General features: G+C 40.0%; 1 protein-coding gene across 1 annotated transcript in view; it reads left to right on the top strand.

Moving 5' to 3' along the window:
- Nucleotides 1–2,738: 2,738 nt before the first annotated feature.
- Nucleotides 2,739–23,365, top strand: part of ice2 (interactor of little elongator complex ELL subunit 2) — a 35,346-nt gene continuing 14,719 nt past the window's right edge. The window contains exons 1-13 of the mRNA XM_062991875.1: nt 2,739–2,872; nt 4,195–4,296; nt 4,918–5,218; nt 5,341–5,460; nt 5,920–6,054; nt 6,750–6,866; nt 11,495–11,648; nt 13,327–13,499; nt 13,654–14,503; nt 15,945–16,111; nt 17,173–17,302; nt 22,257–22,341; nt 22,571–22,621. Coding sequence (XP_062847945.1) covers nt 2,859–2,872; nt 4,195–4,296; nt 4,918–5,218; nt 5,341–5,460; nt 5,920–6,054; nt 6,750–6,866; nt 11,495–11,648; nt 13,327–13,499; nt 13,654–14,503; nt 15,945–16,111; nt 17,173–17,302; nt 22,257–22,341; nt 22,571–22,621 — 2,399 coding nt within the window. The 5' untranslated portion in view covers nt 2,739–2,858. The remainder of the gene's footprint in view (nt 2,873–4,194; nt 4,297–4,917; nt 5,219–5,340; nt 5,461–5,919; nt 6,055–6,749; nt 6,867–11,494; nt 11,649–13,326; nt 13,500–13,653; nt 14,504–15,944; nt 16,112–17,172; nt 17,303–22,256; nt 22,342–22,570; nt 22,622–23,365) is intronic.

The following is a 23,365-nucleotide window of genomic DNA, read 5'->3' as shown; positions in this document are numbered from 1 at the left end:
TGTCTCCGTCTTCTAACATCCGAAATCTTGGTGTAATTTTTGATAGCAACCTCTCTTTTGACCGCCATGTAAATCACATCACCAAAACTGCTTTCTTTCATCTAAAAAACATAGCACGTCTACGTCCATCACTCTCCTTTTCTGCCGCCGAAACCTTGATTCATGCTTTTATTACATCCAGAATTGATTATTGCAATAGCATCCTTTATGGTACATCTAACAAAATCCTAAAAAAACTTCAGTATATCCAGAATTCAGCTGCTCGCCTCCTTACTCATACTCGCTCCCGTGATCATATTACACCTGTTCTACAAAAACTTCATTGGCTTCCCGTTGCTCAACGCATTCAATTCAAAATTCTTCTATTCACTCACAAAGCTCTCCATAATCAGGCCCCATCCTACCTCACCGACCTGCTCCATCAGCACATTCCCTCCCGTAGCCTTCGCTCTTCTGAGGCTAACCTACTGTCCATACCCTCTAGGACCAAGCACCGGACCTGGGGTGACAGGGCCTTTTCCATAGCTGCTCCATCTTTATGGAATGCTCTCCCCAAACACCTACGAGATTGTCCTGACCTGTCCAAATTCAAGTCACTTCTCAAAACTCATCTATTCAGAGTGGCATTTAACTTGTAACAACACAAAATAAATGCTTTTATTTTTGCTATTCTTTTTAATAGTTTTTATACTTAGATCACGACAGAAATGTGAAGTCCTAGATCCTAAAACTTGTAAAGTTTTCAGTTTCCTGATTGCATGTAAATCTGTCCTGTTTCTGTCTAATTTTAAGAAATTGTTCTATATTTGTTGTTCTCTCTCATAATTTAGCTAATTTTTAATGAACTGTCTTATGCTGCTCTCTTTGTTTTTATCTTAATTATTCTTGATGTTGATGTACTATTTTGATTTTGTACTATGATTTGTATGGTGTATGTACGTATTTGTTTTGATTATTTGTCTTATGTAAAGCGTCTTTGAGTATCTTGAAAAGCGCTATATAAATAAAATGTATTATTATTATTATAAATAAATTCTTTAAAAATCCTACAATGTGATTTCTTGGATTTTTTTTTTCTCATTTTGTCTCTCATAGTTGAAGTGTACCTATGATGAAAATTACAGACCTCTCTCATCTTTCTAAGTAGGAGAACTTGCACAATCAGTGGCTGAATAAATACTTTTTGGCCCCACTGTACATCACACAATGAGAAAGCCATACATCAGCTCTTCTTAGAAATGCAGCTGAGTTCTCTGGGCCCAAGGTTATCTTAGCTCAACCAAAAGACAGTGAATACATGTGCTTGTTTTAGCTTGTTTTTAGGGGAAAAAAAACCAGACATTGAGTTATCTGTGCAAAAAATGAAAGTAAACCAGAGTAATCAGAGAAAGGTGCAAAGGCCAACATCAGTCGAGGTAGTGGCGTGCATCTGTGCCCTATGTGTAAAGGTAACATTAATGTGGAGGCATATTGGGATTTTAGAGAGACACATGCTAAAAAATGAAGTACATGGTTATTAAAGCAAGACAATGCAAGGCATCATTCTGCACATGCTTTAACAGTGTGGCTTTGTACTGTAGATACAAAATGTCTGAGTGGCCCGCCTGCAGTTCAGATCCAGTGGTGACTCGTGCCAAATCTCTCAGGGGGGCAATTGTTGCGATGATGGCCAAGGTGAACCGTTCAATGGGTAAATTAAAGCTTAAATAATTAACATCTTAAGTCATCTGTCAGTTTGCCCTCACAAATAACTTTGAACATGGAGAGAGACCAGCTTTACCATTAATCATTAATGATTACTACGACGACTCAATGGCATTTCCTGACACGATGGTGTTGCTCGGAACTGAGGTGATGGTAGTCATGGTGACGAGATCGCGACACCAGGTTACGTGTGAAGCAAGCACGTAAGTGCGAGCCCTCCCGGAACCCATTCAGATTGTATTGCAGCGCCTGCAGTTTGAAAAAAAGAGCCTTAACATGAGAGTCTGTGAGAGCAATCCGGGCGATTTTCAGTGAGACTGAAATCGCCCCAAAAGGTGCGGTACTGTACGGAACACAACTTGACGCTGATTGGACGATATTCAGAGGCAAGAGACTGTCCAGAACAGTCACAGCTGTGATAGAAAAATTTCTTCCCTTTCGTCCTTTGGTGGTGCGTCGCCCGATCGCCCTAAGGAACGAGCCGCCCCTGTTCAGATCTATATTTGATTAAAAGTGTATGGTGTATCATGAAAAAGACTCAGACAAACAGCAACCATGGACTGTGAGGCAGCTGTGTGAAGTCATCTATCGAGCAAAAATGGGCTTAAATTCCACTTGCGAAACTGCAACAATTTATTATAGCCAGTTCCCAAACGATTACAAAAGTGTTATTCATCTGAAGGGTGATGTAATGCAGCAGTAAACATGCTCTGTCCCAACTTTTTAGTGTATTGCAGGCATCGAATTCTTTTTATTTGTTTATATTTAAAAACACAATTTAGTGCATAAGAAAAAAACATTGGGAATCTTTTCTTTCTACTTTTGTCAGTTAAATAAAGGTTGAAGAGAATTAACAAAAAACTTATTCCTGTTTTTATTACGTTTCTACAAGTTGTAGAACTTTAAACAGGGTTCTTGTTTCTACACGGTCAATTTTTATCAATACACTTTCGTCTGTAGCGTGTAGAAATCATTTAAAACGCTGTTGAGCATGTAGTCCACTAGATAGAGAGTATATTTAGTGATCTCATTCCCTGTAAAGGGCACTAGTATAGGGTGTGAGGATCTATTTGCATCGATTAGTTGTTATGTATCGCGCGTGTAGACGTTGAGTATGAGTAGTGAAACGTGAACGCTGAGTATAACGCACCGGTATGGAGTTGACGTGGTAAGTTAAATTTTTTTAATTTTTCTTAATTATAATTGAGTTTAGATGAATAGCATATTAGCTAAATGTTTCAGTTAATGTGTTGTGGTGCTGTAATATTTTGCTGTGTAGTCAGTTGTTTTAAGTACAAAAAATAGCACTGCCACAGATTTACCTCTAGTTCAGTAGAATATACACCGTTCAGCCATAACATTAAAACCACCTCCTTGTTTCTACACTCAAAGTCCGTTTTATCAGCTACACTTACCATATAGAAGCACTTTGTAGCTCTACAATCACTGACTGTAGTCCATCTGTTTCTCTACATACTTTTTTAGCCTGCTTTTACCCTGTTCTTCAATGGTCAGGACCCCCACAGGACCACCACAGAGCAGGTATTCTTTAGATGGTGAATCATTCTCAGCACTGCAGTGACAATGACATGGTGGTGGTGTGTTAGTGTGTGTTGTGCTGGTATCAGACACAGCAGGGCTGCTGGAGTTTTTAAATACCGTGTCCACTCACTGTCCACTTTATTAGACACTCCTACCTAGTTATTTCACCTTGTAGATGTAAAGTCAGAGACGATCGCTCATCTATTGCTGCTGTTTGAGTTGGTCATCTTCTAGACCTTCATCAGTGGTCACAGGGCTCTGCCCACGGGGCGCTGTTGGCTGGATGTTTTTGGTTGGTGGACGATTCTCAGTCCAGCAGGGACAGTAAGGTGTTTCAAAACTCCAGCAGCGCTGCTGTGTCTGATCCACTCATACCAGCACAACACACACTAACACACCACCACCATGTCAGTGTCACTGTAGTGCTGAGAATGATCCACCACCCAAATAATACCTACTCTGTGATGGTCCTGTGGGGGTCCTGACCATTGAAGAACGGCATGAAAGGGGGCTAACAAAGCATACAGAGAAATAGATGGACTACAATCAGTAATTGTAGAACTACAAAGTGCTTCTATATGGTAAGTGTAGCTGATAAAATGGACAGTGAGTATAGAAACAAGGAGGTGGTTTTAATGTTATGGCTGATCGGTGTGTGTGTGTGTGTGTGTATATATATATATATATATATATATAGATATATATGTGTTAACGTCATGTTTCTATATAACCTTGTGAACTGATGAATCTTGTGTAATGAGTAACTACAGTGTCTGTCATGAACAAAACATGACGTTAAAATCCTAATAAATAAATAAACCAGATAAACTGATTGTTTGCAGTGATCTCTTCATGGTGCTTGTCATTACATTAAAATAATACCTTGAGTAAATGTAGGTTGTGATGTTGGTCAGATTTGTTTTGTTTTTAACACAGCTCTCTGTACAGGAATTCAGCTCCTGTCACAGACCCTGGTCCCTTTTCCAAAGATGTCTTTGATAAATTCTCTCTAGCTCCGACAATCATAGAGCTCTGGGCCAACTTACAAAGGTGAAGTTTTACATACTATCGTACAAGCTTTATCATTTAGAAGCTATTAATGGGCAGTTCACTCTCTATAACTAGACTGCACTAGAGTGTAGTACAGTAACATGGCTCCTAAGGGCTTGAGTTTGATCCTCACGTTTGGTCTTTGGCAGTGAGGAGTTTTGCATGTTTCCCCCAACCTTTAAAAAAATGCTTGATGTTGATTTGGCTCCTCTTAACTCTCCTGAATTGTGATATGTTGCCTTGCTATGGATAAGCACTTTCTTCAGTCATGCAACTCATTTTTACCATAAAACACTTACTTAACTTACTGTACCAAGTCCCAAAAGACTAGGCTACTACCTAGAATGAAATTAGAAAAAAGACCTCGCCTGGGAAAATTCTGGACTTCTTATCATACCTAAACCTGTATGTCTTAAATATGAAGTGGCAGTTAAACCAAACCAGCCTACCTACTATTGGGTGGTACCAGACAGAATGTAACTTTGACCAGTATGAAGCAGCAACTAAATTAATGAGTAAATAAAATGTGTTTGATTAATTATTATATAATATATAACATCTCATAATTTGCTGTTCTTTTACCATCAGAACAAAAATTAATCATAATTTTTTTGTTTAAAGCCCTGATGTGAAACCTAACGTGAAAGAAGAGGGTAAAACAACACCAGCTTCTCCATCCTCAGAAATAAAGCAGGACAAAAAGAACAAAATCAGCCCACAAACCAACATCTCAAACAGCTATGGCGAGTCCAACAGCACAGAGATGCTTACTGACTGCAATAATGACCTGGCTGAGTCTAAAAACCAAAATGACTTTCCTAACCCAAAAGTGCCCTATCCCTGTTTCTCCTCTCTCAGCCGCAAAGACAGAGTGACCTATCTCTTCTTAATAAGAAACAAGCTGTACCGCACAGGATCGCCGGTGAGTTCCGTTCTGTTTAATATAATTAATATCTGTGTTTTTACCCTTCTGCTTTTCAAGTTATGAACATATTCACACATCTGGAAATTACAATTCTTTTCTTTGTCTGCTGTTGAAATTAGACTCTAATGGTGAAAGCCAAGACAGAAGTGGCAGAGTTTATGAAGTACCTGCAGGATGTCACCAGACTATGCGCTGATGATTATAAGTATATGCCCCCAGGTGCTGCTCGCTATACAGAGGTATCCCCCCATTCAGTGTGCCTTCAAACTTTGTCTCGTCTTCTGCTGCCTTAGTTTGTTTGTTTGTTTGTTTGTTTATTCGAATTTTAATGTCATGTTTTACACCCTTTTGTTTGGTTTGCCACCCTCTGCTTCCTTACAAAGTTATGATTAAGGCATCTACTGGTTAATTTGGTCTAGCAATCCTACTCAGGTAACTGAGTTTGGAAAACTCCCAACCAATTCTGTGGACACAGGGTGGGGTGTCAAAACACGGATGATAATTTTTGGCTTTGAGACAGATGTTTTACGTTTACATTCAACTGTTAGGGCTTATTCTGTCATTCAATTTATGAGTGTTATTTAATAATAATAATCTGTGAAATCTGTGATTTTTGAAATACAAGGTCCATAAAAAATTACGCACATTTCCTGTGAGTTTAGTGCCCTTACTGATGTGTTTCCACCTTTTCATTACAGGAATATTTTCAACACTGTTTGGACCTGATGAAGAACTACCCACAGATTTACACTATTGCAGAAATCACCAGTTTAACCGGAGGGAAATTTGTTTCTGACATTTCCCTTAATTTTGAGAAAATCCTCCTTGCTATGGTAAGAATAGTGTATTTCTGCTACTACTAAACCTTATAAAGTCTTTAAATCCAGGTTCGGAAACGATAGTTTAGTTATCATAACAATCTATAATTGTTAAAATGACAACCTGCTATTTTTTTTTGACTGATCCAGTATATTTAGGGGGTCGGCAGAGCGGATCTGGTCTACATACCACACTTGGCACAAATTTTACGTGGGATGCTCCTTCTGATGCAACCCTCCTGTGTTTATCCATGCATGGGACCAGCACTGGGAGCGCACTGACAAGTGCACCTCCCAGTGGCTAGGCTGTTTCAGCCTAGACTTGACTTGTAAATTGGAAGAGTGAGGGCTAATCAGACAGTAAACGCCAGTTTTACCACCAGTTTTGAGAGTAGGAGCTCTTGAGATTGAATCTCAGCTCTGCTATCAGCTGGCCAGGTGCCTACACGCAGACTCTCGTTTGGCTATGTGTCTGCAAAGGGGAAGCACAATGGCTGAAACAGGGCATGACAGTTTTGGCTTCTCAACTGAAGTTGGAGGTGGTGGTGGCAGAAACAAGAGAGGAGGAAAAGGGGGAAAAACAGCCAATTTTTACAAATGCAATTGTTGTTATATTAAAATAGTCTGTACTTTCATTTTGGAGTATGCCTCTGGTCAGTTGTTGAGTTATTAGCATTATTTGATGACTGTTGATGACTGTGTTGTTTTAGGGCTCCATACAGATGACAGAAAAAAGAATGTTGCCGGAAAATACACAACTTGCTGTGGATTACGAGTCAGTGTCAGCGGTGATTCCTCCCTCTAAAAAAGCCAATAATTCACACACAGTAAGTATTCTTTTTCAACCTTCATATGCAGTTCAGATCAAAATCAGATTTCATTTTTCGCTTCTTCTTGGTCAGGGTCAAATTTGGCAAATCCGATTTCCCCAGAATCCCTGAATGCAACGCAGTAACACACACCGGACAGGATGCCAGTTCATCGCAGGGCCTAAGCCATCCACTGCCAGACATAGCCAATCATGTCTGTATGTAGATGCCCATCCGGCCGATCACATTGCTAGGCATGGAAACCCTTGATCTCAGCGGTAGTGGGATAGCACAGTTGAATTAAAAACTGCACCACTGTTTTCTAAAGAATGTAAAATTAGATTTTAAATAATTTGGCTCAATTTAGCCACTGGCTCAGCGAACTATTACACATGCCCACCACCACAGAGATCAAGGTTCGAATCTCAGAGATGCTATGGGCTGACCTTCCACCCAATGGTCCCAGTGGATCCAGACCCACTACAACCCTGACTAGGTTAAAGCAATTAATAAAAATTTGTATTACTGATAAGTGTTAACATTTTAAGTATAACAGGAAGTAACTATATAAAAATATTAAATTGCATTATGAGCTCATATGAAGGAACTTTATGTGCTTTTCTAATTTTGTTGGTTAGTAACTGACACTAGTACCTTATAAATGTAATAAATGAATGCCTTTATTCATCATATATACCTTTACATGTGTACAATACAGTGAAATTCTTTTTCCACATATCCCAGCTTGTTTGGAAGCTGGGGTCAGAACGCAGGGTCAGCCATTGTATGGCAAATCCAGATTAAGGGCCTTGCTCAAGGGCCCAACAGTGGCTGCTTGGCAGAGCCAGGACTCAAACACAAAACCTTTCCTTAAGAGCCCGGACCTCTACCCACTAAGCTACCAGTTATTTTTTTTATTTTAAATACAACTTAATTTATTTAGGTCACAAATATAAATACAACGAGAGAGTCTTGCACAAGTAGGACGTAAGAAGCCCAGCTCCAGAATTTTCTTTTGTCATTTAGTCATTCAATTTAGTAATTCAACATTGGTTCAAGTATTTTTTTGAAAACTTTAGTTACAGAAAAATACCAGTTGATAAAATTATTAGTGTTCCATGACATACATGTCACAAAGTCTATGTAAACGTTGTATGTAACTGTATCTACTACTAAGGAGTAAACATAACCAGGGGTTCTGTACCCACTATCTGTCCAGGATTATCACATCATATTTTGAGTTTTCTCAGGCTCCAAACCATCATCCAATATATATACAGTGTATCACAAAAGTGAGTACACCCCTCACATTTCTGCAAATATTTCATTATATCTTTTCATGGGACAACACTATAGAAATGAAACTTGGATATAACTTAGAGTAGTCAGTGTACAGCTTGTATAGCAGTGTAGATTTACTGTCTTCTGAAAATAACTCAACACACAGCCATTAATGTCTAAATAGCTGGCAACATAAGTGAGTACACCCCACTGTGAACATGTCCAAATTGTGCCCAAATGTGTCGTTGTCCCTCCCTGGTGTCATGTGTCAAGGTCCCAGGTGTAAATGGGGAGCAGGGCTGTTAAATTTGGTGTTTTGGGTACAATTCTCTCATACTGGCCACTGGATATTCAACATGGCACCTCATGGCAAAGAACTCTCTGAGGATATGAGAAATAGAATTGTTGCTCTCCACAAAGATGGCCTGGGCTATAAGAAGATTGCTAACACCCTGAAACTGAGCTACAGCATGGTGGCCAAGGTCATACAGCGGTTTTCCAGGACAGGTTCCACTCGGAACAGGCTTCGCCAGGGTCGACCAAAGAAGTTGAGTCCACGTGTTCGGCGTCATATCCAGAGGTTGGCTTTAAAAAATAGACACATGAGTGCTGCCAGCATTGCTGCAGAGGTTGAAGACGTGGGAGGTCAGCCTGTCAGTGCTCAGACCATACGCCGCACACTGCATCAACTCGGTCTGCATGGTCGTCATCCCAGAAGGAAGCTGACGCACAAGAAAGCCAGCAAACAGTTTGCTGAAAACAAGCAGTCCAAGAACATGGATTACTGGAATGCCCTGTGGTCTGACGAGACCAAGATAAACTTGTTTGGCTCAGATGGTGTCCAGCATGTGTGGCGGCGCCCTGGTGAGGAGTACCAAGACAACTGTATCTTGCCTACAGTCAAGCATGGTGGTGGTAGCATCATGGTCTTGGGCTGCATGAGTGTTGCCGGCACTGGGGAGCTGCAGTTCATTGAGGGAAACATGAATTCCAACATGTACTGTGACATTCTGAAACAGAGCATGATGCCCTCCCTTCGAAAACTGTTTTCCAACAGGATAACGACCCCAAACACAACCTCCAAGATGACAACTGCCTTGCTGAGGAAGCTGAAGGTAAAGGTGATGGACTAAACCCAATTGAGCACCTGTGGCGCATCCTCAAGTGGAAGGTGGAGGAGTTCAAGGTGTCTAACATCCACCAGCTCCGTGATGTCATCATGGAGGAGTGGAAGAGGATTCCAGTAGCAACCTGTGCAGCTCTGGTGAATTCCATGCCCAGGAGGGTTAAGGCAGTGCTGGATAATAATGGTGGTCACACAAAATATTGACACTTTGGGCACAATTTGGACATGTTCACTGTGGGGTGTACTCACTTATGTTGCCAGCCATTTAGACATTAATGGCTGTGTGTTGAGTTATTTTCAGAAGACAGTAAATCTACACTGCTATACAAGCTGTACACTGACTACTCTAAGTTATATCCAAGTTTCATGTCTATAGTGTTGTCCCATGAAAAGATATAATAAAATATTTGCAGAAATGTGAGGGGTGTACTCACTTTTGTGATACACTGTATACTGGTGCTGGTCATAACATTAGAATATCATGAAAAAGTTGATTTATTTCAGTACTTCCATTCAAAAAGTGAAACTTGTATATTATATTCATTCATTACACACAGACTGATATATTTCAAATGTTTATTTATTTTAATGTTGATGATTATAACTGACAACTAATGAAAACCCCAAATTCAGTATCTCAGAAAATTAGAATATTGTGACAAGGTACAATATTGAAGACACCTGGTGCCACACTCTAATCAGCTAATTAACTCAAAACACCTGCAAAGGCCTTTAAATGGTCTCTCAGTCTAGTTCTGTAGGCTACACGATCATGGGGAAGACTGCTGACTTGACAGTTGTCCAAAAGACGACCACTGACACCTTGCACAAGGAGGGCAAGACACAAAAGGTCATTGCTAAAGAGGCTGGCTGTTCACAGAGCTCTGTGTCCAAGCACATTAATAGAGAGGCGAAGGGAAGGAAAAGATGTGGTAGAAAAAAGTGTACAAGCAATAGGGATAACCGCACCCTGGAGAGGATTGTGAAACAAAACCCATTCAAAAATGTGGGGGAGATTCACAAAGAGTGGACTGCAGCTTTAGTCAGTGCTTCAAGAACCACCACGCACAGACGTATGCAAGACATGGGTTTCAGCTGTCGCATTCCTTGTGTCAAGCCACTCTTGTACAAGAGACAGCGTCAGAAGCGTCTCGCCTGGCTAAAGACAAAAAGGACTGCTGAGTGGCCCAAAGTTATGTTCTCTGATGAAAGTAAATTTTGCATTACCTTTGGAAATCAAGGTCCCAGAGTCTGGAGGAAGAGAGGAGAGGCACAGAATTCACGTTGCTTGAGGTCCAGTGTAAAGTTTCCACAGTCAGTGATGGTTTGGAGTGCCATGTCATCTGCTGGTGTTGGTCCACTGTGTTTTCTGAGGTCCAAGGTCAACGCAGCCGTCTACCAGGAAGCTTTAGAGCACGTCATGCTTCCTGCTGCTGACCAACTTTATGGAAATGCAGATTTCATTTTCCAACAGGACTTGGCACCTGCACACAGTGCCAAAGTTACCAGTACCTGGTTTAAGGACCATGGTATCCCTGTTCTTAATTGACCAGCAAACTCGCCTGACCTTAACCCCATAGAAAATCTATGGGGTATTGTGAAGAGGAAGATGCGATACGCCAGACCCAACAATTCAGAAGAGCTGAAGGCCACTATCAGAGCAACCTGGGCTCTCATAACACCTGAGCAGTGCCACAGACTGATGGACTCCATGCCACGCCGCATTGCTGCAGTAATCCAGGCAAAAGGAGCCCCAACTAAGCATTGAGTGCTGTACATGCTCATACTTTTCATGTTCATACTTTTCAGTTGGCCAACATTTCTAAAAATCCTTTTTTTGTATTGGTCTTAAGTAATATTGTAATTTTCTGAGATACTGAATTTGGGGTTTTCATTAGTTGTCAGTTATAATCATCAACATTAAAAGAAATAAACATTTGAAATATATCAGTCTGTGTGTAATGAATGAATATAATATACAAGTTTCACTTCTTGAATGGAATTACTGAAATAAATCAACTTTTTCATGATATTCTAATTTTATGACCAGCACCAGTGTGTATATATATATATTTTTTTTTTTGGCTAAAATTATAAATCAAGGTGAAAAAAAATTACTATTACGTTGAGGTAAATTGTCCCATCACCTAGACCTACTGAATTGTCCGATTCCTCAAAACAGCCACTAGAGGGTGCTGCTGTCCTTAATATTAAGCTTTTTGCTGTGTTTGTTTTGCAGCCGATCAGCAGTGACAGAAATGCAGAAATGCTCAGCGCTACATATGAGCCTCATGTCTGCCTCGCAAAAGAAGCTTTTATCCAGCTCCTGAACAGTGCTACTTTTATTGAAGCATGGGAGCTGCCAGTCTGCATCAAACTGAACCCTGCAAAAGGTGAGCAGTTAGCCAACCTCCATGTTAATTTGGCAGAATATGTTACTTTGCTTATTCATCAATAATGTTCATGTAATCTACATCTGCCACTGCAGATTGTTACTACGTAGTTTATAAAAGACCACCAAGGTATTCCACATGTGGAGAGATTAGGAAAGAATGCAGGCTGATAATGCACAACATGTTTTTGTTTGAAGAAAAAATGCACTGCTCTCCAGAACCAAAACTTTATCATTAAGCTTGGTTAAGGAAGCATCATGGTTTGGGCTGTTTTTGGCCTCAGAGTGTAAATAGTTTGTAATTATTTATAGAATATTACATTTAAGTAGAACAGCAAGCTTCTGATTATCAAACTGAAGTTTAATAGCTGTTAGTTGATTTATGGTAGCAAGCCAAGACACCCAGTTTTATCAATAACTGACTGAAAACTCCAGTTCTCTACTTTTCAAACCTGTCTATATTCAAATCCACACTGTTGATACCTTGGATCAGATTTGATCAGTTCACAGTCACATACTGTTTCCACTTTAAACTATAATAGGGTGGCACGGTGGCTCAGTGTGTATCACTGTCGCCTCACAGCAAGAAGGTCCTGGGTTCGATCCCCAGGTGGGGCGGTCCGAGTCCTTTCTGTGCAGAGTTTGCACGTTCTTTCCGTGTCTGCGTGGGTTTTCTCCAGGAGGTCCGGTTTTCTCCCAGTCCAAAGAAATACAAGTGAGGTGAATCGGAGATACAAAATTGTCCATGACTGTGTTTGGCATTGAACTTGTGAACTGATGAATCTTGTGTAACGAGTAACTACAGTTTCTGTCATAAATGTAACCAAAGTGTAAAACATGACATTAAAATCCTAATAAACAAATAAATAAACTGTAATATTTTTTGCAACTGTATGCTATTCCTCATTATTAGTTTTTTAATAAAGTCATGGACACTGCACTTCTCTCTGATAATGTACCAGTTCTACCAAAAATGATTGTACTAACAAATGTATTTACATGATTATACTTTTGTTTGTGTTGTAACAACCCAAAAAGCTGAAATGATAAACCAGAAGGGTGGTTAGAGGTCTGAGGTTGTTACTGGTGGACTGTAAAGAAAATTGCAGTCAAAGCTTGTGTGCTAGCTCGCTTTATCTGTAGTCATCTGATTTAAATGGGACTGTTTGGTATAAGGCTAAGGGTGACCCCACTGCTGGCACAGAGACATTTAAAAGGCAGACTGAAGTTTGCCAGAACTGAACTGAGGAAAATCCTGTGGACAGATGAGATCAAAATAGAGCTTTTTGGTGAACTCGTTGTACTGTTTATAGAAAATTAAATGATGCCTTCAAAGAAAAGAAAGAAAACACAGTTCCTATGATCAGACATAGTAGACCTTATAGATGTTTTGGGATTGCTTTGCTGCTTGTATCACTAGATCATTAAGACTACCAAAGAATGTCTGGCATAGTCAGAAAGCTGGATCTCTGTCAGAGGGTTTGTGACTACTAGCAGGATTGGAATAAGACAAAGCGCTGTTAAGTTCTGCATAATCCATTAGAGCAACTGTAGAAGATCTCCACAAATGACAAATCTGACAAATTACCCTTACAGATGTTTAAGAAACTTATTCATGGTTACTAAAGGTGATTGATTTCAGTTATTGTATTGTTGGTAACATGAGTGTATTTATATAGGTAGCAGTCGGAGTAAAACGGTGTATATTGACCCTCCACTCCTGAAGACTGAGATGACGTTCAGAGAAAGAAATCACCTTATTCATGAGGAAAGTGTAAAACTGGCATACAAGACGACAAGCCCACGTTCTGTGTTCTTTCTAGCATCAGAGGACTACTCCAATAAAACAGACGTAAGTGCGTTTTTTATCCATGCTTATAAATATACGGTACTTTATAATGTAGAAGTCTAGTAAATTAGATTTTGGTCACAGTTCTCTATGAGAATCTACCATTTTATGCTTTTTTACTCATTTTTTATTTAGTAGTTTATTTCTTGTTGTTTAGGAGAAGAGTTCCAGAGCTGTTGTTACATTTGATGATGCTGACATAGATTTTGAAGTGGATGTAACTGATTTGGAGTCTTTTGGAGAGTCAAGTCAACCTAGAAAGAAAGAAAATAAATCCAAAAGTCAAGATAATGTAGGTTTAGATAAAGATACCAGCTTGCCTGCAGCAACTGAAAAAGCTTCCATACAGACAGACATTTCTTTAGCATCCTCCACGCCAGCCAAGACTGATTTAGAGGACAGCTCAGTGGAGGAGAGCGCTCATACTACTTTGAATTCCTTATCTGAAGAGGACCCTTCAAGTAACGCTTCCACCGGAGGAGAGTCCTCCTTTAGAGAGCATCCTCCAGCCAAGAGACTAAAGCATTCCTTCCTAAACATCTCAGCTCTCGGTGTAGATTCAGATGAAGAACGCCTCATCATTGATGACACCGACTCCCAACTTAACTCCAAATCCAAAAAGCAGACCCAGGAGCAATCATTATCTCCAGATAGTATCGCTCACCTTAACACATCCACACTAAATGAACACAGCTCTGATCCGAATGGGATCACTAGTCCCATCAGCCCCACCAAAGACGCAAAGAAAGGAACCAAAAGACAGAGAATCTCGAAGGACTGCGACCAGCTGGGAAACATTTTGCGAATGCAAGACGCTATGTTGAAATCCACAAGTAAGGAGCAGAAGCTGGCAAAAGCACCGACTTCAGAAGTGCAGTCTCCAGAGGGAAAAACCAGTAACCACACTCTGGTTAAACCCTCTGTATCCGCCTACCTGGATTCTAAAGAAGGTCTGCACAATGAAACTGCAGTCCCCAATTCCTCTCAACCCTCAACACAAAAGAAAAGTTAGTATTTGTATAGATTTGTTTTTCATTTCTTGCTTTCTTTCTGTGCATATGTGACTTTTTGGGGGTCCTTTTGTTCTTTTTATTGTGTTTTTTCCTTGTTAATTTTGTTTGTTGTGGCCACTTTATTTTTTCGATCCAAGATAAACATGCACCATTACAGGGTCAACTATAATGAATTTATTTGCATGTTTTGCTTAATATGACAATCAGGTTTTCTTTTGGCCAACAGAAGATGGATATGATTATGAAAATGAAATATTCCTGTCATTTTAGGTATAATCATGTCATCTTTCAGGGTGACTGTGCCACCATCTACAAAATATGTGGGATTAGTAAATGAGTAGAATTAGTTGGTTTCAACTTAAATACTTATGGGACATTTTGAACAAACATTTTAGTGCTTTTTTCACAATTAACATCAAAACACAACACTTGTCCTACACCATACTGGTCAAGCAATGTCTTTATGGACCTGGAACAGGAATTAGCCTTTGCCAGACTGTTGTCTTTAATGTGGTGTAGAATTATTTGTATACACTTAGCAAAGGTGTCCACATACTTTTGCATGTATGGTGCATCTTTTGAATGAGTTTTTCAGGCAGTGATTTTGTTAGCTTTATTAAAAGTGGATGGGTGGCACATTGGCTCAGTGTGTAGCACTGTCGCTTCACAGCAAGAAGGTCCTGGGTTTGATTCCCAAGTGGAACGGTCTGGGTCCTTTCTGTGTGCAGTTTGCATGTTCTCCCCGTGTCTTCCGGGAGCTCCGGTTTCCTCCCACAGTCCAAAAACATGCAGTCAGGTGAATTGGAGATTTACAGTTACATTTTTGGCATTTAGCAGACGCTTTTATCCAAAGCGACTTACAGTACACAGTGTAAGCAATTGAGGGTTAAGGGCCTTGCTCAAGGGCCTAACAGTGACAACCTGGCAGTGGTGGGGTTTGAAACAGTAACCTTCTGCTTACTAGTCCAGTACCTTGCCTGTGTTTGACAATAAACTTGTAAACTGATGAATCTTGTGTAATGCGTAACTACTGTTTCTGTCATGAATGTAACCAAAGTGTGTAAAACATGACATTAAAATCCTCATAAATAAATATTAAAAGTGGAAAATCAAAGAATAATTGGGTACAAGTTGATAAAAGCTCCTGCTACAGGTTGAATGTATCATTACATTGTTGCTTTTACTGTTTTCACTGTGATCATTCCATGCATCTCATATGCTGATGGTAAATCAAATGGAATTTAAACCCCAAGTTCTATTGAGTATTGTTGGGGCCAGTTGCTGTGTAAACACTAAACGAGTTAATGAAGCTGTCTGCTTTAAGCTAGAACAAACATCTCTTGTCTGTCCAGCTGCCTTCATTTAAAGCATGTTAAAATGTTGCTTTAAAGCATGTTTTGAGAGTTGGCATTGACCTGTTTATATGTTGTGCCAGGGTTGCTGAGAGAGGATCTGCTGGCGAGTGTCGAGGACGAACAGGACTATGAAGCTCCTCAGGAGTCTAATGTACTCTATAAGCTCTACAGCCTGCTAGATGTGCTGCTGATGGTACGCAGCACTGTGGCTATTGCTCATCCCAGATGTGAGAAAAAGGCTTTCAGGGTAAGTTGATGTTTGCAGTATTGACTTGGTCCTTCAGCCAGTGAAGCACTCCGTCCATCTTTAACTGTCCAGTTTCGAAGAGTCTACCCAGTTGTTGTCTAACAGGAGTGAATCCTTCAGTGGTTGTAGCATTTCTGCCTCCTAAGAGATGCTCTTCTGCAAATAATGGTTATAAAGAGTTCAAAAGTTACAAAGTTTGTTTTTTATGTATCTGAAACTGTTGCAATTAAAATAAATGTTGCATAAAACACGTCAATCTCAGGTCTTCTATAGGTGTTTAATTAGGCTGAGGTCACTGCAAAAGGTCTGTCATATATTTTACAGTATTTTTATACTCCTCAAACCTTTTAATTACACATCATTCTTCGTAAATGGGACAGTTTAATTTTGAATGAGAGCACTTGCAGTCAAAAAAGAAATCCATTGCACTGGGCTGGCACAGCAGTCAAATGCACTAGCCCACCACTGCTGACAAGAATGAGTTTATTAAAGGGACAGCTCAGGTAGGATGTTAGGAAGGCGATGAGACAACTGTTGAGGTCTGGGCAGAGGAGAGATAAGAGTTATATTGAGACAGCGGTGCTGAGGCTAGAGCTGCCAGGCAGGAGAAGGATAGGAGGCCCAAGAATAGGTTTACAGCTGGGTAGGGAGGACATTCAGGTGGTTGGGGTGATGGAGGTGGATGTTCAGGACAAGGCAAGATGAAGACGAATCATCGACTGTGGCAACTCCTTAAAGGAGCAGCCAAAAGAGGAAGAAAAAGCAGTAGCCATTTCCTCTAAAATGAAAAGTACAGTTAAACCAAGCCAGTAATAAGCCACTGGGTCTCATGCAGGGGTCATTCTTTTGGCGTATTCAATATTTGAATTTGCCTGCTGGTTAAAAACATGATAAAAATGCAGTTTCTAAACTGACACGATGCTGCTTTTCAGTCCTCAAAGTCTTTATCCAGTCACTGGCAGCTCATTTAGTTTTTCCACTTACTCATTTAGTTTTTTTATCATAAATTCTTCACCCATTTGTACATATACATAGATTAACTGCAATTTCTGTTGGTGCAGGCCGTTCCTGTGCATGTTCTCCCCAAACTAGAGTATCAGCTGTGTTACGGAGCAGAGAGCCTGACCCATTCTGAGGCCTGCCAACTGTGGGCTGAGCAACTCCTCCACTCCAGCACAGTTTCCTTCATAGGTAGGACATTTTCTCTCAGTCATAGCCAGCCACACTGTGAGTTTCACTATGACCTTGCTGACATCAGATAATAACAGCCTGCCTCACTAATAACAGTTTAGCCTCATGCTAATGACTTAAACGATGACAGCTCTGAGTCTAACAAAATACACAAAGTCAAAATTTGAGTAAACACACACACACACACACACACACACGCACACTCCAGTCAAGAGTGCAATATTTTCCATTAGTAACAGTGTGGGTGGATTTGGTGTGGAAGGGATGGTTTTGCAAACAAACCCCCTCCCAAAACCCTAATCTACACTGTTAGGTGCAGTGGTGGGTCTGTGTCATGTTGGACCTGTAAATGCTCTGGGAACCTTGTTGGATGAATGACAGATTTCATAAAGCATCAGGAGTTTTTTATTTATTTATTTATTTTTACCTTGGTTAGGGTTACACGTGGTTCCTTTTTCCCCAGAATCACTGGATGCAATGTCGTAAAACACCCTGGACAGATGCCATCCTCTCGCTCTTCCTAGACATAGCCAATCATGTCTGTATGTAGACACCCATCCTTCCCATAGCACCGCTGGGGATGTAAACCCTGGATCGCAGCACTAGTGGGCTAGGGCAGCAGTCCCCAACCTGTTTTGCACCACTGACAGGTTTCATATAAGATATAATTTCACGGACCGGCAGGGGCGGGGGGATTTAAAATAGAATAACTGTACTACTCACAAATGAGCTTTTTTAGCAGCAACAAGACGCTGCTCCCACCTAGGGGTGATTGGAGACAATAACACCCGTAAAAAAGTAGTGTTTTCATTGCTGATGTAGCAATCTCTAATTATTTATTCTTTTTGTGCGGCCCGGTAATAAATGACCCACGGACTGGTACCGGTCCGTGGCCCGGTTGTTGGGGAACACTGGGCTAGGGTAATTTACTGCTACGCCTGGTACCGGGTGATGTTAAATTATTTGGCACGCTTAGCCAGGAAGCTACAATTGAGTTGTGATCAGATCTTGCAGGAGGACAGTAATCCCAAACATGCATCCACAGAAAAAGTTTGATAACAGCAAAATCAAGATGCCGTCTCATGCCAAACCCTACACCCACTGCTTACCAGTGTATTAAATTAATTCTATAAAATTGATCCAACCTTTTAAAATAAAATCCTCCACTTTTCCAACAATCCTCCAATGCGAGGTTTATAACGATGTAGTTTGAATAGTGTGGAGGAACTCCAGTGTGTCCTGCATAGTTCCCTGACCTTAACCCCTTTAAACACTGGGGATGAATTGTTGATTGCGTGCCAGACCTTTTGGTCCGACATCAGTGCCTGCCCTCAACAAAGCTCTTTTTTTTTAATGTATTTTCTCCCTTTTTCTCCCCCTTTAGCGCATCCAATTGCCCAATTGCATCACGCTTCCTCTCCACCAATGCCTAGCGTTGTGTACGGAGAGACACACCCTAAGAGCACTCTTTCCTCATCTCTGTGTAGGCGCCTCTAATCAGCAAGGAGAGGTCGTAATTGCACCAGTCTGACAGAGAGAGACCCATATCCGACTTAGTCCCGCCCATCTGAACAACAGGCCAGCTCTTTTGACCGAATGGGCACAAATTCTTACCGGCATGTTTTTTAATAATATGGAATGCCTTTTACTCCTTATTAATGCCTATGGTTTTGAAATGTGATGTCTAACAAGCCAAAGGTATGGCCATGTAGTGCATATTTTATGCAGATGTGACAAGAACTGAAACACAAAGTTCTTTAAATACAATTATTTCATTTAATTGCAGTTTTATATTATGTTATGTTTTTAGCACATTAATGGCAGATACAAATACACAAAAGGGTGTCTAATTCTCGAGCTGACTGTGACTAAGAATGTTTGCATACTGCTGCTTTAATGGTCCACAGTTAGAGTGAACAGGGTGAGGGCGGAGCCAGTGGTTAGAGGAACAGTCTCCCCCTACTGCCCCCACATGCCTCACACATGACTCACATAGCCTCTGTGTCTGTTTGGAGTTCATGTTGCCATAGTAACCATCGTTTTTAGTTAAGACCGTGGAACAAATGAAGGAAATAAGCCTTGTGGTTTTTGGCAGCTAATTTTGGTGACTTTTTTTTGAGCGCAGTCTTGTTTTTGTGCTGTAGTGAACCGTAGTCTAGCTCATATGGCCTAAACTTATAAAGCTTTAGTTCAAGCTTTGTGTAGTCATGTGTACTGGAGTAGAAAGAATAAAGGAGTCATTTGCTGATTATTTTTGGATTGGCTTTTTAACAGTCTGTACCAAAGCCTATACAGAATGCTGAAAGTCTTGAATAACCAAACCCTTCTGAAAAAATGCAAGAGAAGCACATTCTTATCTCCCTTTTTGAACTCGCATTCCTTCTGCTTAGTAAAGGAATCTTGTCTTTTTATTGGGTTTAGGCCAGGATCTAGCCTGAAATGGCTCACAATGCCTTGTTTTTACACTAACTTGCTGAAGAATGTTTGGTCAGGCATTATTTAAGAATTTAGCATGTAAATGCAGTTGTCTGTAAGCTAGGTCTACAGCCAGGCTATGTTCTTTTGCCTAAATAAATCTCAGAGTATGAACCTCATAATTATTGGGTTTAGGTGTTTAAGCCAAAGCATTGCTAACAGGTGTATTAAGTCAATAATGTAACATAAATTATATGCTAAAGTTGTGGCAACAGTTTGGTGGAAGGCCCATTCGTGTTTATATAAGATTGTTCCCATGTGCACAACCATGAATCATGTGTGATGAGGTGTGGAGAAACTTGAGTGACCTTTGGAAGATTTTAATCTTGATTGCAAGCCAGGTATTCTGGTTCAACATTAGTATCTGATATCACAGATTTTTTGGCACAGATTTTCAATGAAGATCCACTATGAAATCTTGTTGAAAGTTTTCTGCATCAACTTGCTGATGTATTACAAATAAATTATATATTCGCAAACCCATTCTGATGCACTCTTATATTTGTTTCCAGCCATTGTGTTCCTTTGCTCTCACTGGCAGCAACACAATAGGACAAAGTGGCTGGTAGTCCGGTCCTCATTACCCTTGTGCAGCACCACATTGCCACCTGCCTAGAATATCTATAATACATTTGGATCTTAATTGTGTTTAATACGAGGGCTTCAAAAAGCTTCCACACTTTTATATTTTGGTTGGAAACGGTGAGGGCGGAAGGAGGAGTAATTGGTCCTGTCTGAGAAACTGAGAGTGCTTATAGTCTTTCCACCTTTTTTGGATCGCTCAAAGAAGCTTTAAGGGGAAGAAGATTTTCATGTGATGATGATGTGAAAGCAGCGGTGCATTAGTAGCTACACGCTCAACCAAAAACAATTTTGCTGATGGCATTAAAAAGTTGGTTTTTAAAGAACCCTTGTACATGATTAGCCAGTATCGGACTGCTGCTTTTTTTTTAAATCACCATGCTTGTGTCTCAAATGACACACTACTATACTAAGTAGTGCAGTTAACTGTGATTCAGAAATACACTTAAAGTGACTTTACAGAGAATATCTGCCCAATTCAATAATTGTGGAGCTTTATTTAAAAAAAAAAAAAAAAAAAAGGCATTGGTCGATTTTACGCGGCTGGAGAACTCAATTCGGGAATCATTGTGGTGGTTTAAACATAAAGGCACATGATTCAACAGGCAGTCTGGGGAAAATTCCTGCTTTGTATACACACAGTGACATCATTGCTCCAGTTTCCATCTATTGATTTGAAAAAAATAAAAATAAAAAAAAACTGTTGACCAAAGTGCTGGAATAACAAAGCCATGTTGTTATTTAAATTTGCAACCATGACCGTTCCTGTTTAGGGAATTTCTCTGCTTTTCTCCCCTACCATATCTCTGTTTTCTGGTATTTCTGCTCTAAAACACACAGGAACATTCTCTATTTCCACATTTTTAATTTCTAATGTACTGTATAACTTGCTTGATGAGTCCAGTCAGTTTCATTGTAAGTGAAAGGCGTTGTTTGTAGATAAGAGCTCTCGTTCATTCATTCTATTGGATGTTGCTTTGTAAGAGATGTTCTCATAGACTGTATGCTTAAGGAGCATGTGAGGACATGTCTGTTCTTTATGCTCTGCTCTTCAGTAGCTCATCTAGCTTTTAGATTCAAGTGGTATGATGTAACACTCACTTTGCAGCAGCAAGTTACCTACAAGCTAGTCCCAGCTCATTCATTTTTCAAAAATTCATTTTTCACCCTCAGTGGCACGAATTTGTGTCATGGAAATGGGACGAATTTTTGGACTGTCTTAATTCTTTTTACAGCAAATTGATCTAAGCAGGAGAATGTCTGAACTAAAATTCACATTGCAATGCAGTTTCTTCTGTTCTTATTATGCCAAAATAATTGTGGTAGTCAAGTCAAATTTATTTATATAGCTCTTACAATGGACATTGTCTCAAAGCAACCAGACCAGCAGACCAAAAACCCCTATTGAGCAAGTCGAGGGCAACAGTGCCAAGGAAAAACTCCCTTAAAATTACGGGAAGAAACCTTGAGAGGAACCAGACTCAGCAGGGACCTCCATCCTTCTTGGGTGGCCTGGAGGTTACTTTAAATAAACCACTTAAATACAAGTTCATTTGAAAGTCTGATTTTTTCTGCTAATCAAATTGGTAATACTTTTTCTGACATGAAATATTAGTGATCCCCCAGTCTGAAGCTGGCCTAAAATGCTGGATTGTTTTGGGCTTGGTATTAACAAATAACTTTTTACTAATAATGATTGGCTTTCGAGTTATGATATGGAACATATATTATACAGGTCATGCTGTGGCTGTATAGCAGTGGGTAAGCATCACTTTTCATATGTCTAGTCCTAATACCATGACACTCTAGGAAGGTGTGTGTCATCATAGCAGAACTGCCTTTAAACCACTAGCTACTATAAACACTAATTACTCTTCTTGTGTATGTTTGTGTGAAGGTCGAATAAATGCTCACACATCAAAGCTTGTGCAGCTGCAAGAGCTCCAGTCTGACTGGATTCAGAACACTTCCTGTGACTTCAAGTAAGAGTCTGCAAAGGCACTGCATGATTTACTGTTTTTTTTTGTGTTTAGGCAAATTTCTGTTACTAAACAGCACAGTTTAGTTTGATTATTTGACAATTGAAATTGATTAGGTTTTAACTGTTAAATGATATTTGTGTAGGTAATAATTCTGTGTATATAACAAGCTATTTTTGAAATCAAGTTTCGTTTCTGCCGTGCAGTTGCATTTGCTCTTTTTGTTTTGCAGACCAGCCAGGTGCTTGAACACACTTCACCACATACTGAAAAAAATCACAAGGTAAGTTCACACCAAGCTTTCTAAGTAAGCACAGTTTCTGGTTGTAGGCACAGTTTAAGTTTTAAGAGCAATTCAAATTGCCATGTCATATTCTTTATATTATTCATTTACACAAAGTTTGTTTGTGGCATAAACTCACATGATGGAAAAATTCATTAAGCTAGGGTAAAAAAAAGCTTCATCTATATTGTAAAGATATTCAATATTTATAGCATAGCTTTGGAAATCCAGCACTGAACCTGAATCATATTCATGAACCTACTGTGATAGTTCAATAATAGATTCCTAAAATAAATGTACAGTGTTATGCAAATGGGTGGGGGTGGCTAAGTGGGTAGCAATGTTGCCTTACAGATAGAAGGTCCTGGGTTCGATCCTCAGGTGGGGTGGTCCAGGTCCTTTCTGTGTGGAGTTTGCATGTTCTCCCCGTGTCTGCGTGGGTTTAATCCAGGTGCTGAATTGGAGATACAAAATTGTCCATGACTGTGTTCAATATAACCTTGTAAAAACTGATGAACCTTGTGTAATGAGTAACTACCGCTCCTGTCATGAATGTAACCAAAGTGTAGAACATGACGTTACAATCCTAATAAACAAACAATGGAAATGGGTGGACACTGTAGTCCACTTCCATGTTCTCTTAACACAACCTCCACAGGAAACAAATCTCTGCATGTTAATGCACAATTACAGTGTTCTGCTAATTTCAGTCAAATGAAATAAAATGTAGCATATGCATATTTT

Source organism: Trichomycterus rosablanca, chromosome 1 (genome assembly GCF_030014385.1).
Source record: "Trichomycterus rosablanca isolate fTriRos1 chromosome 1, fTriRos1.hap1, whole genome shotgun sequence".
NCBI classification, from domain to species: Eukaryota; Metazoa; Chordata; class Actinopteri; order Siluriformes; family Trichomycteridae; genus Trichomycterus; species Trichomycterus rosablanca.
The sequence above is the reverse complement of the archived record's forward strand: the minus strand, read 5'-3'. Positions and strand labels throughout refer to the sequence as shown.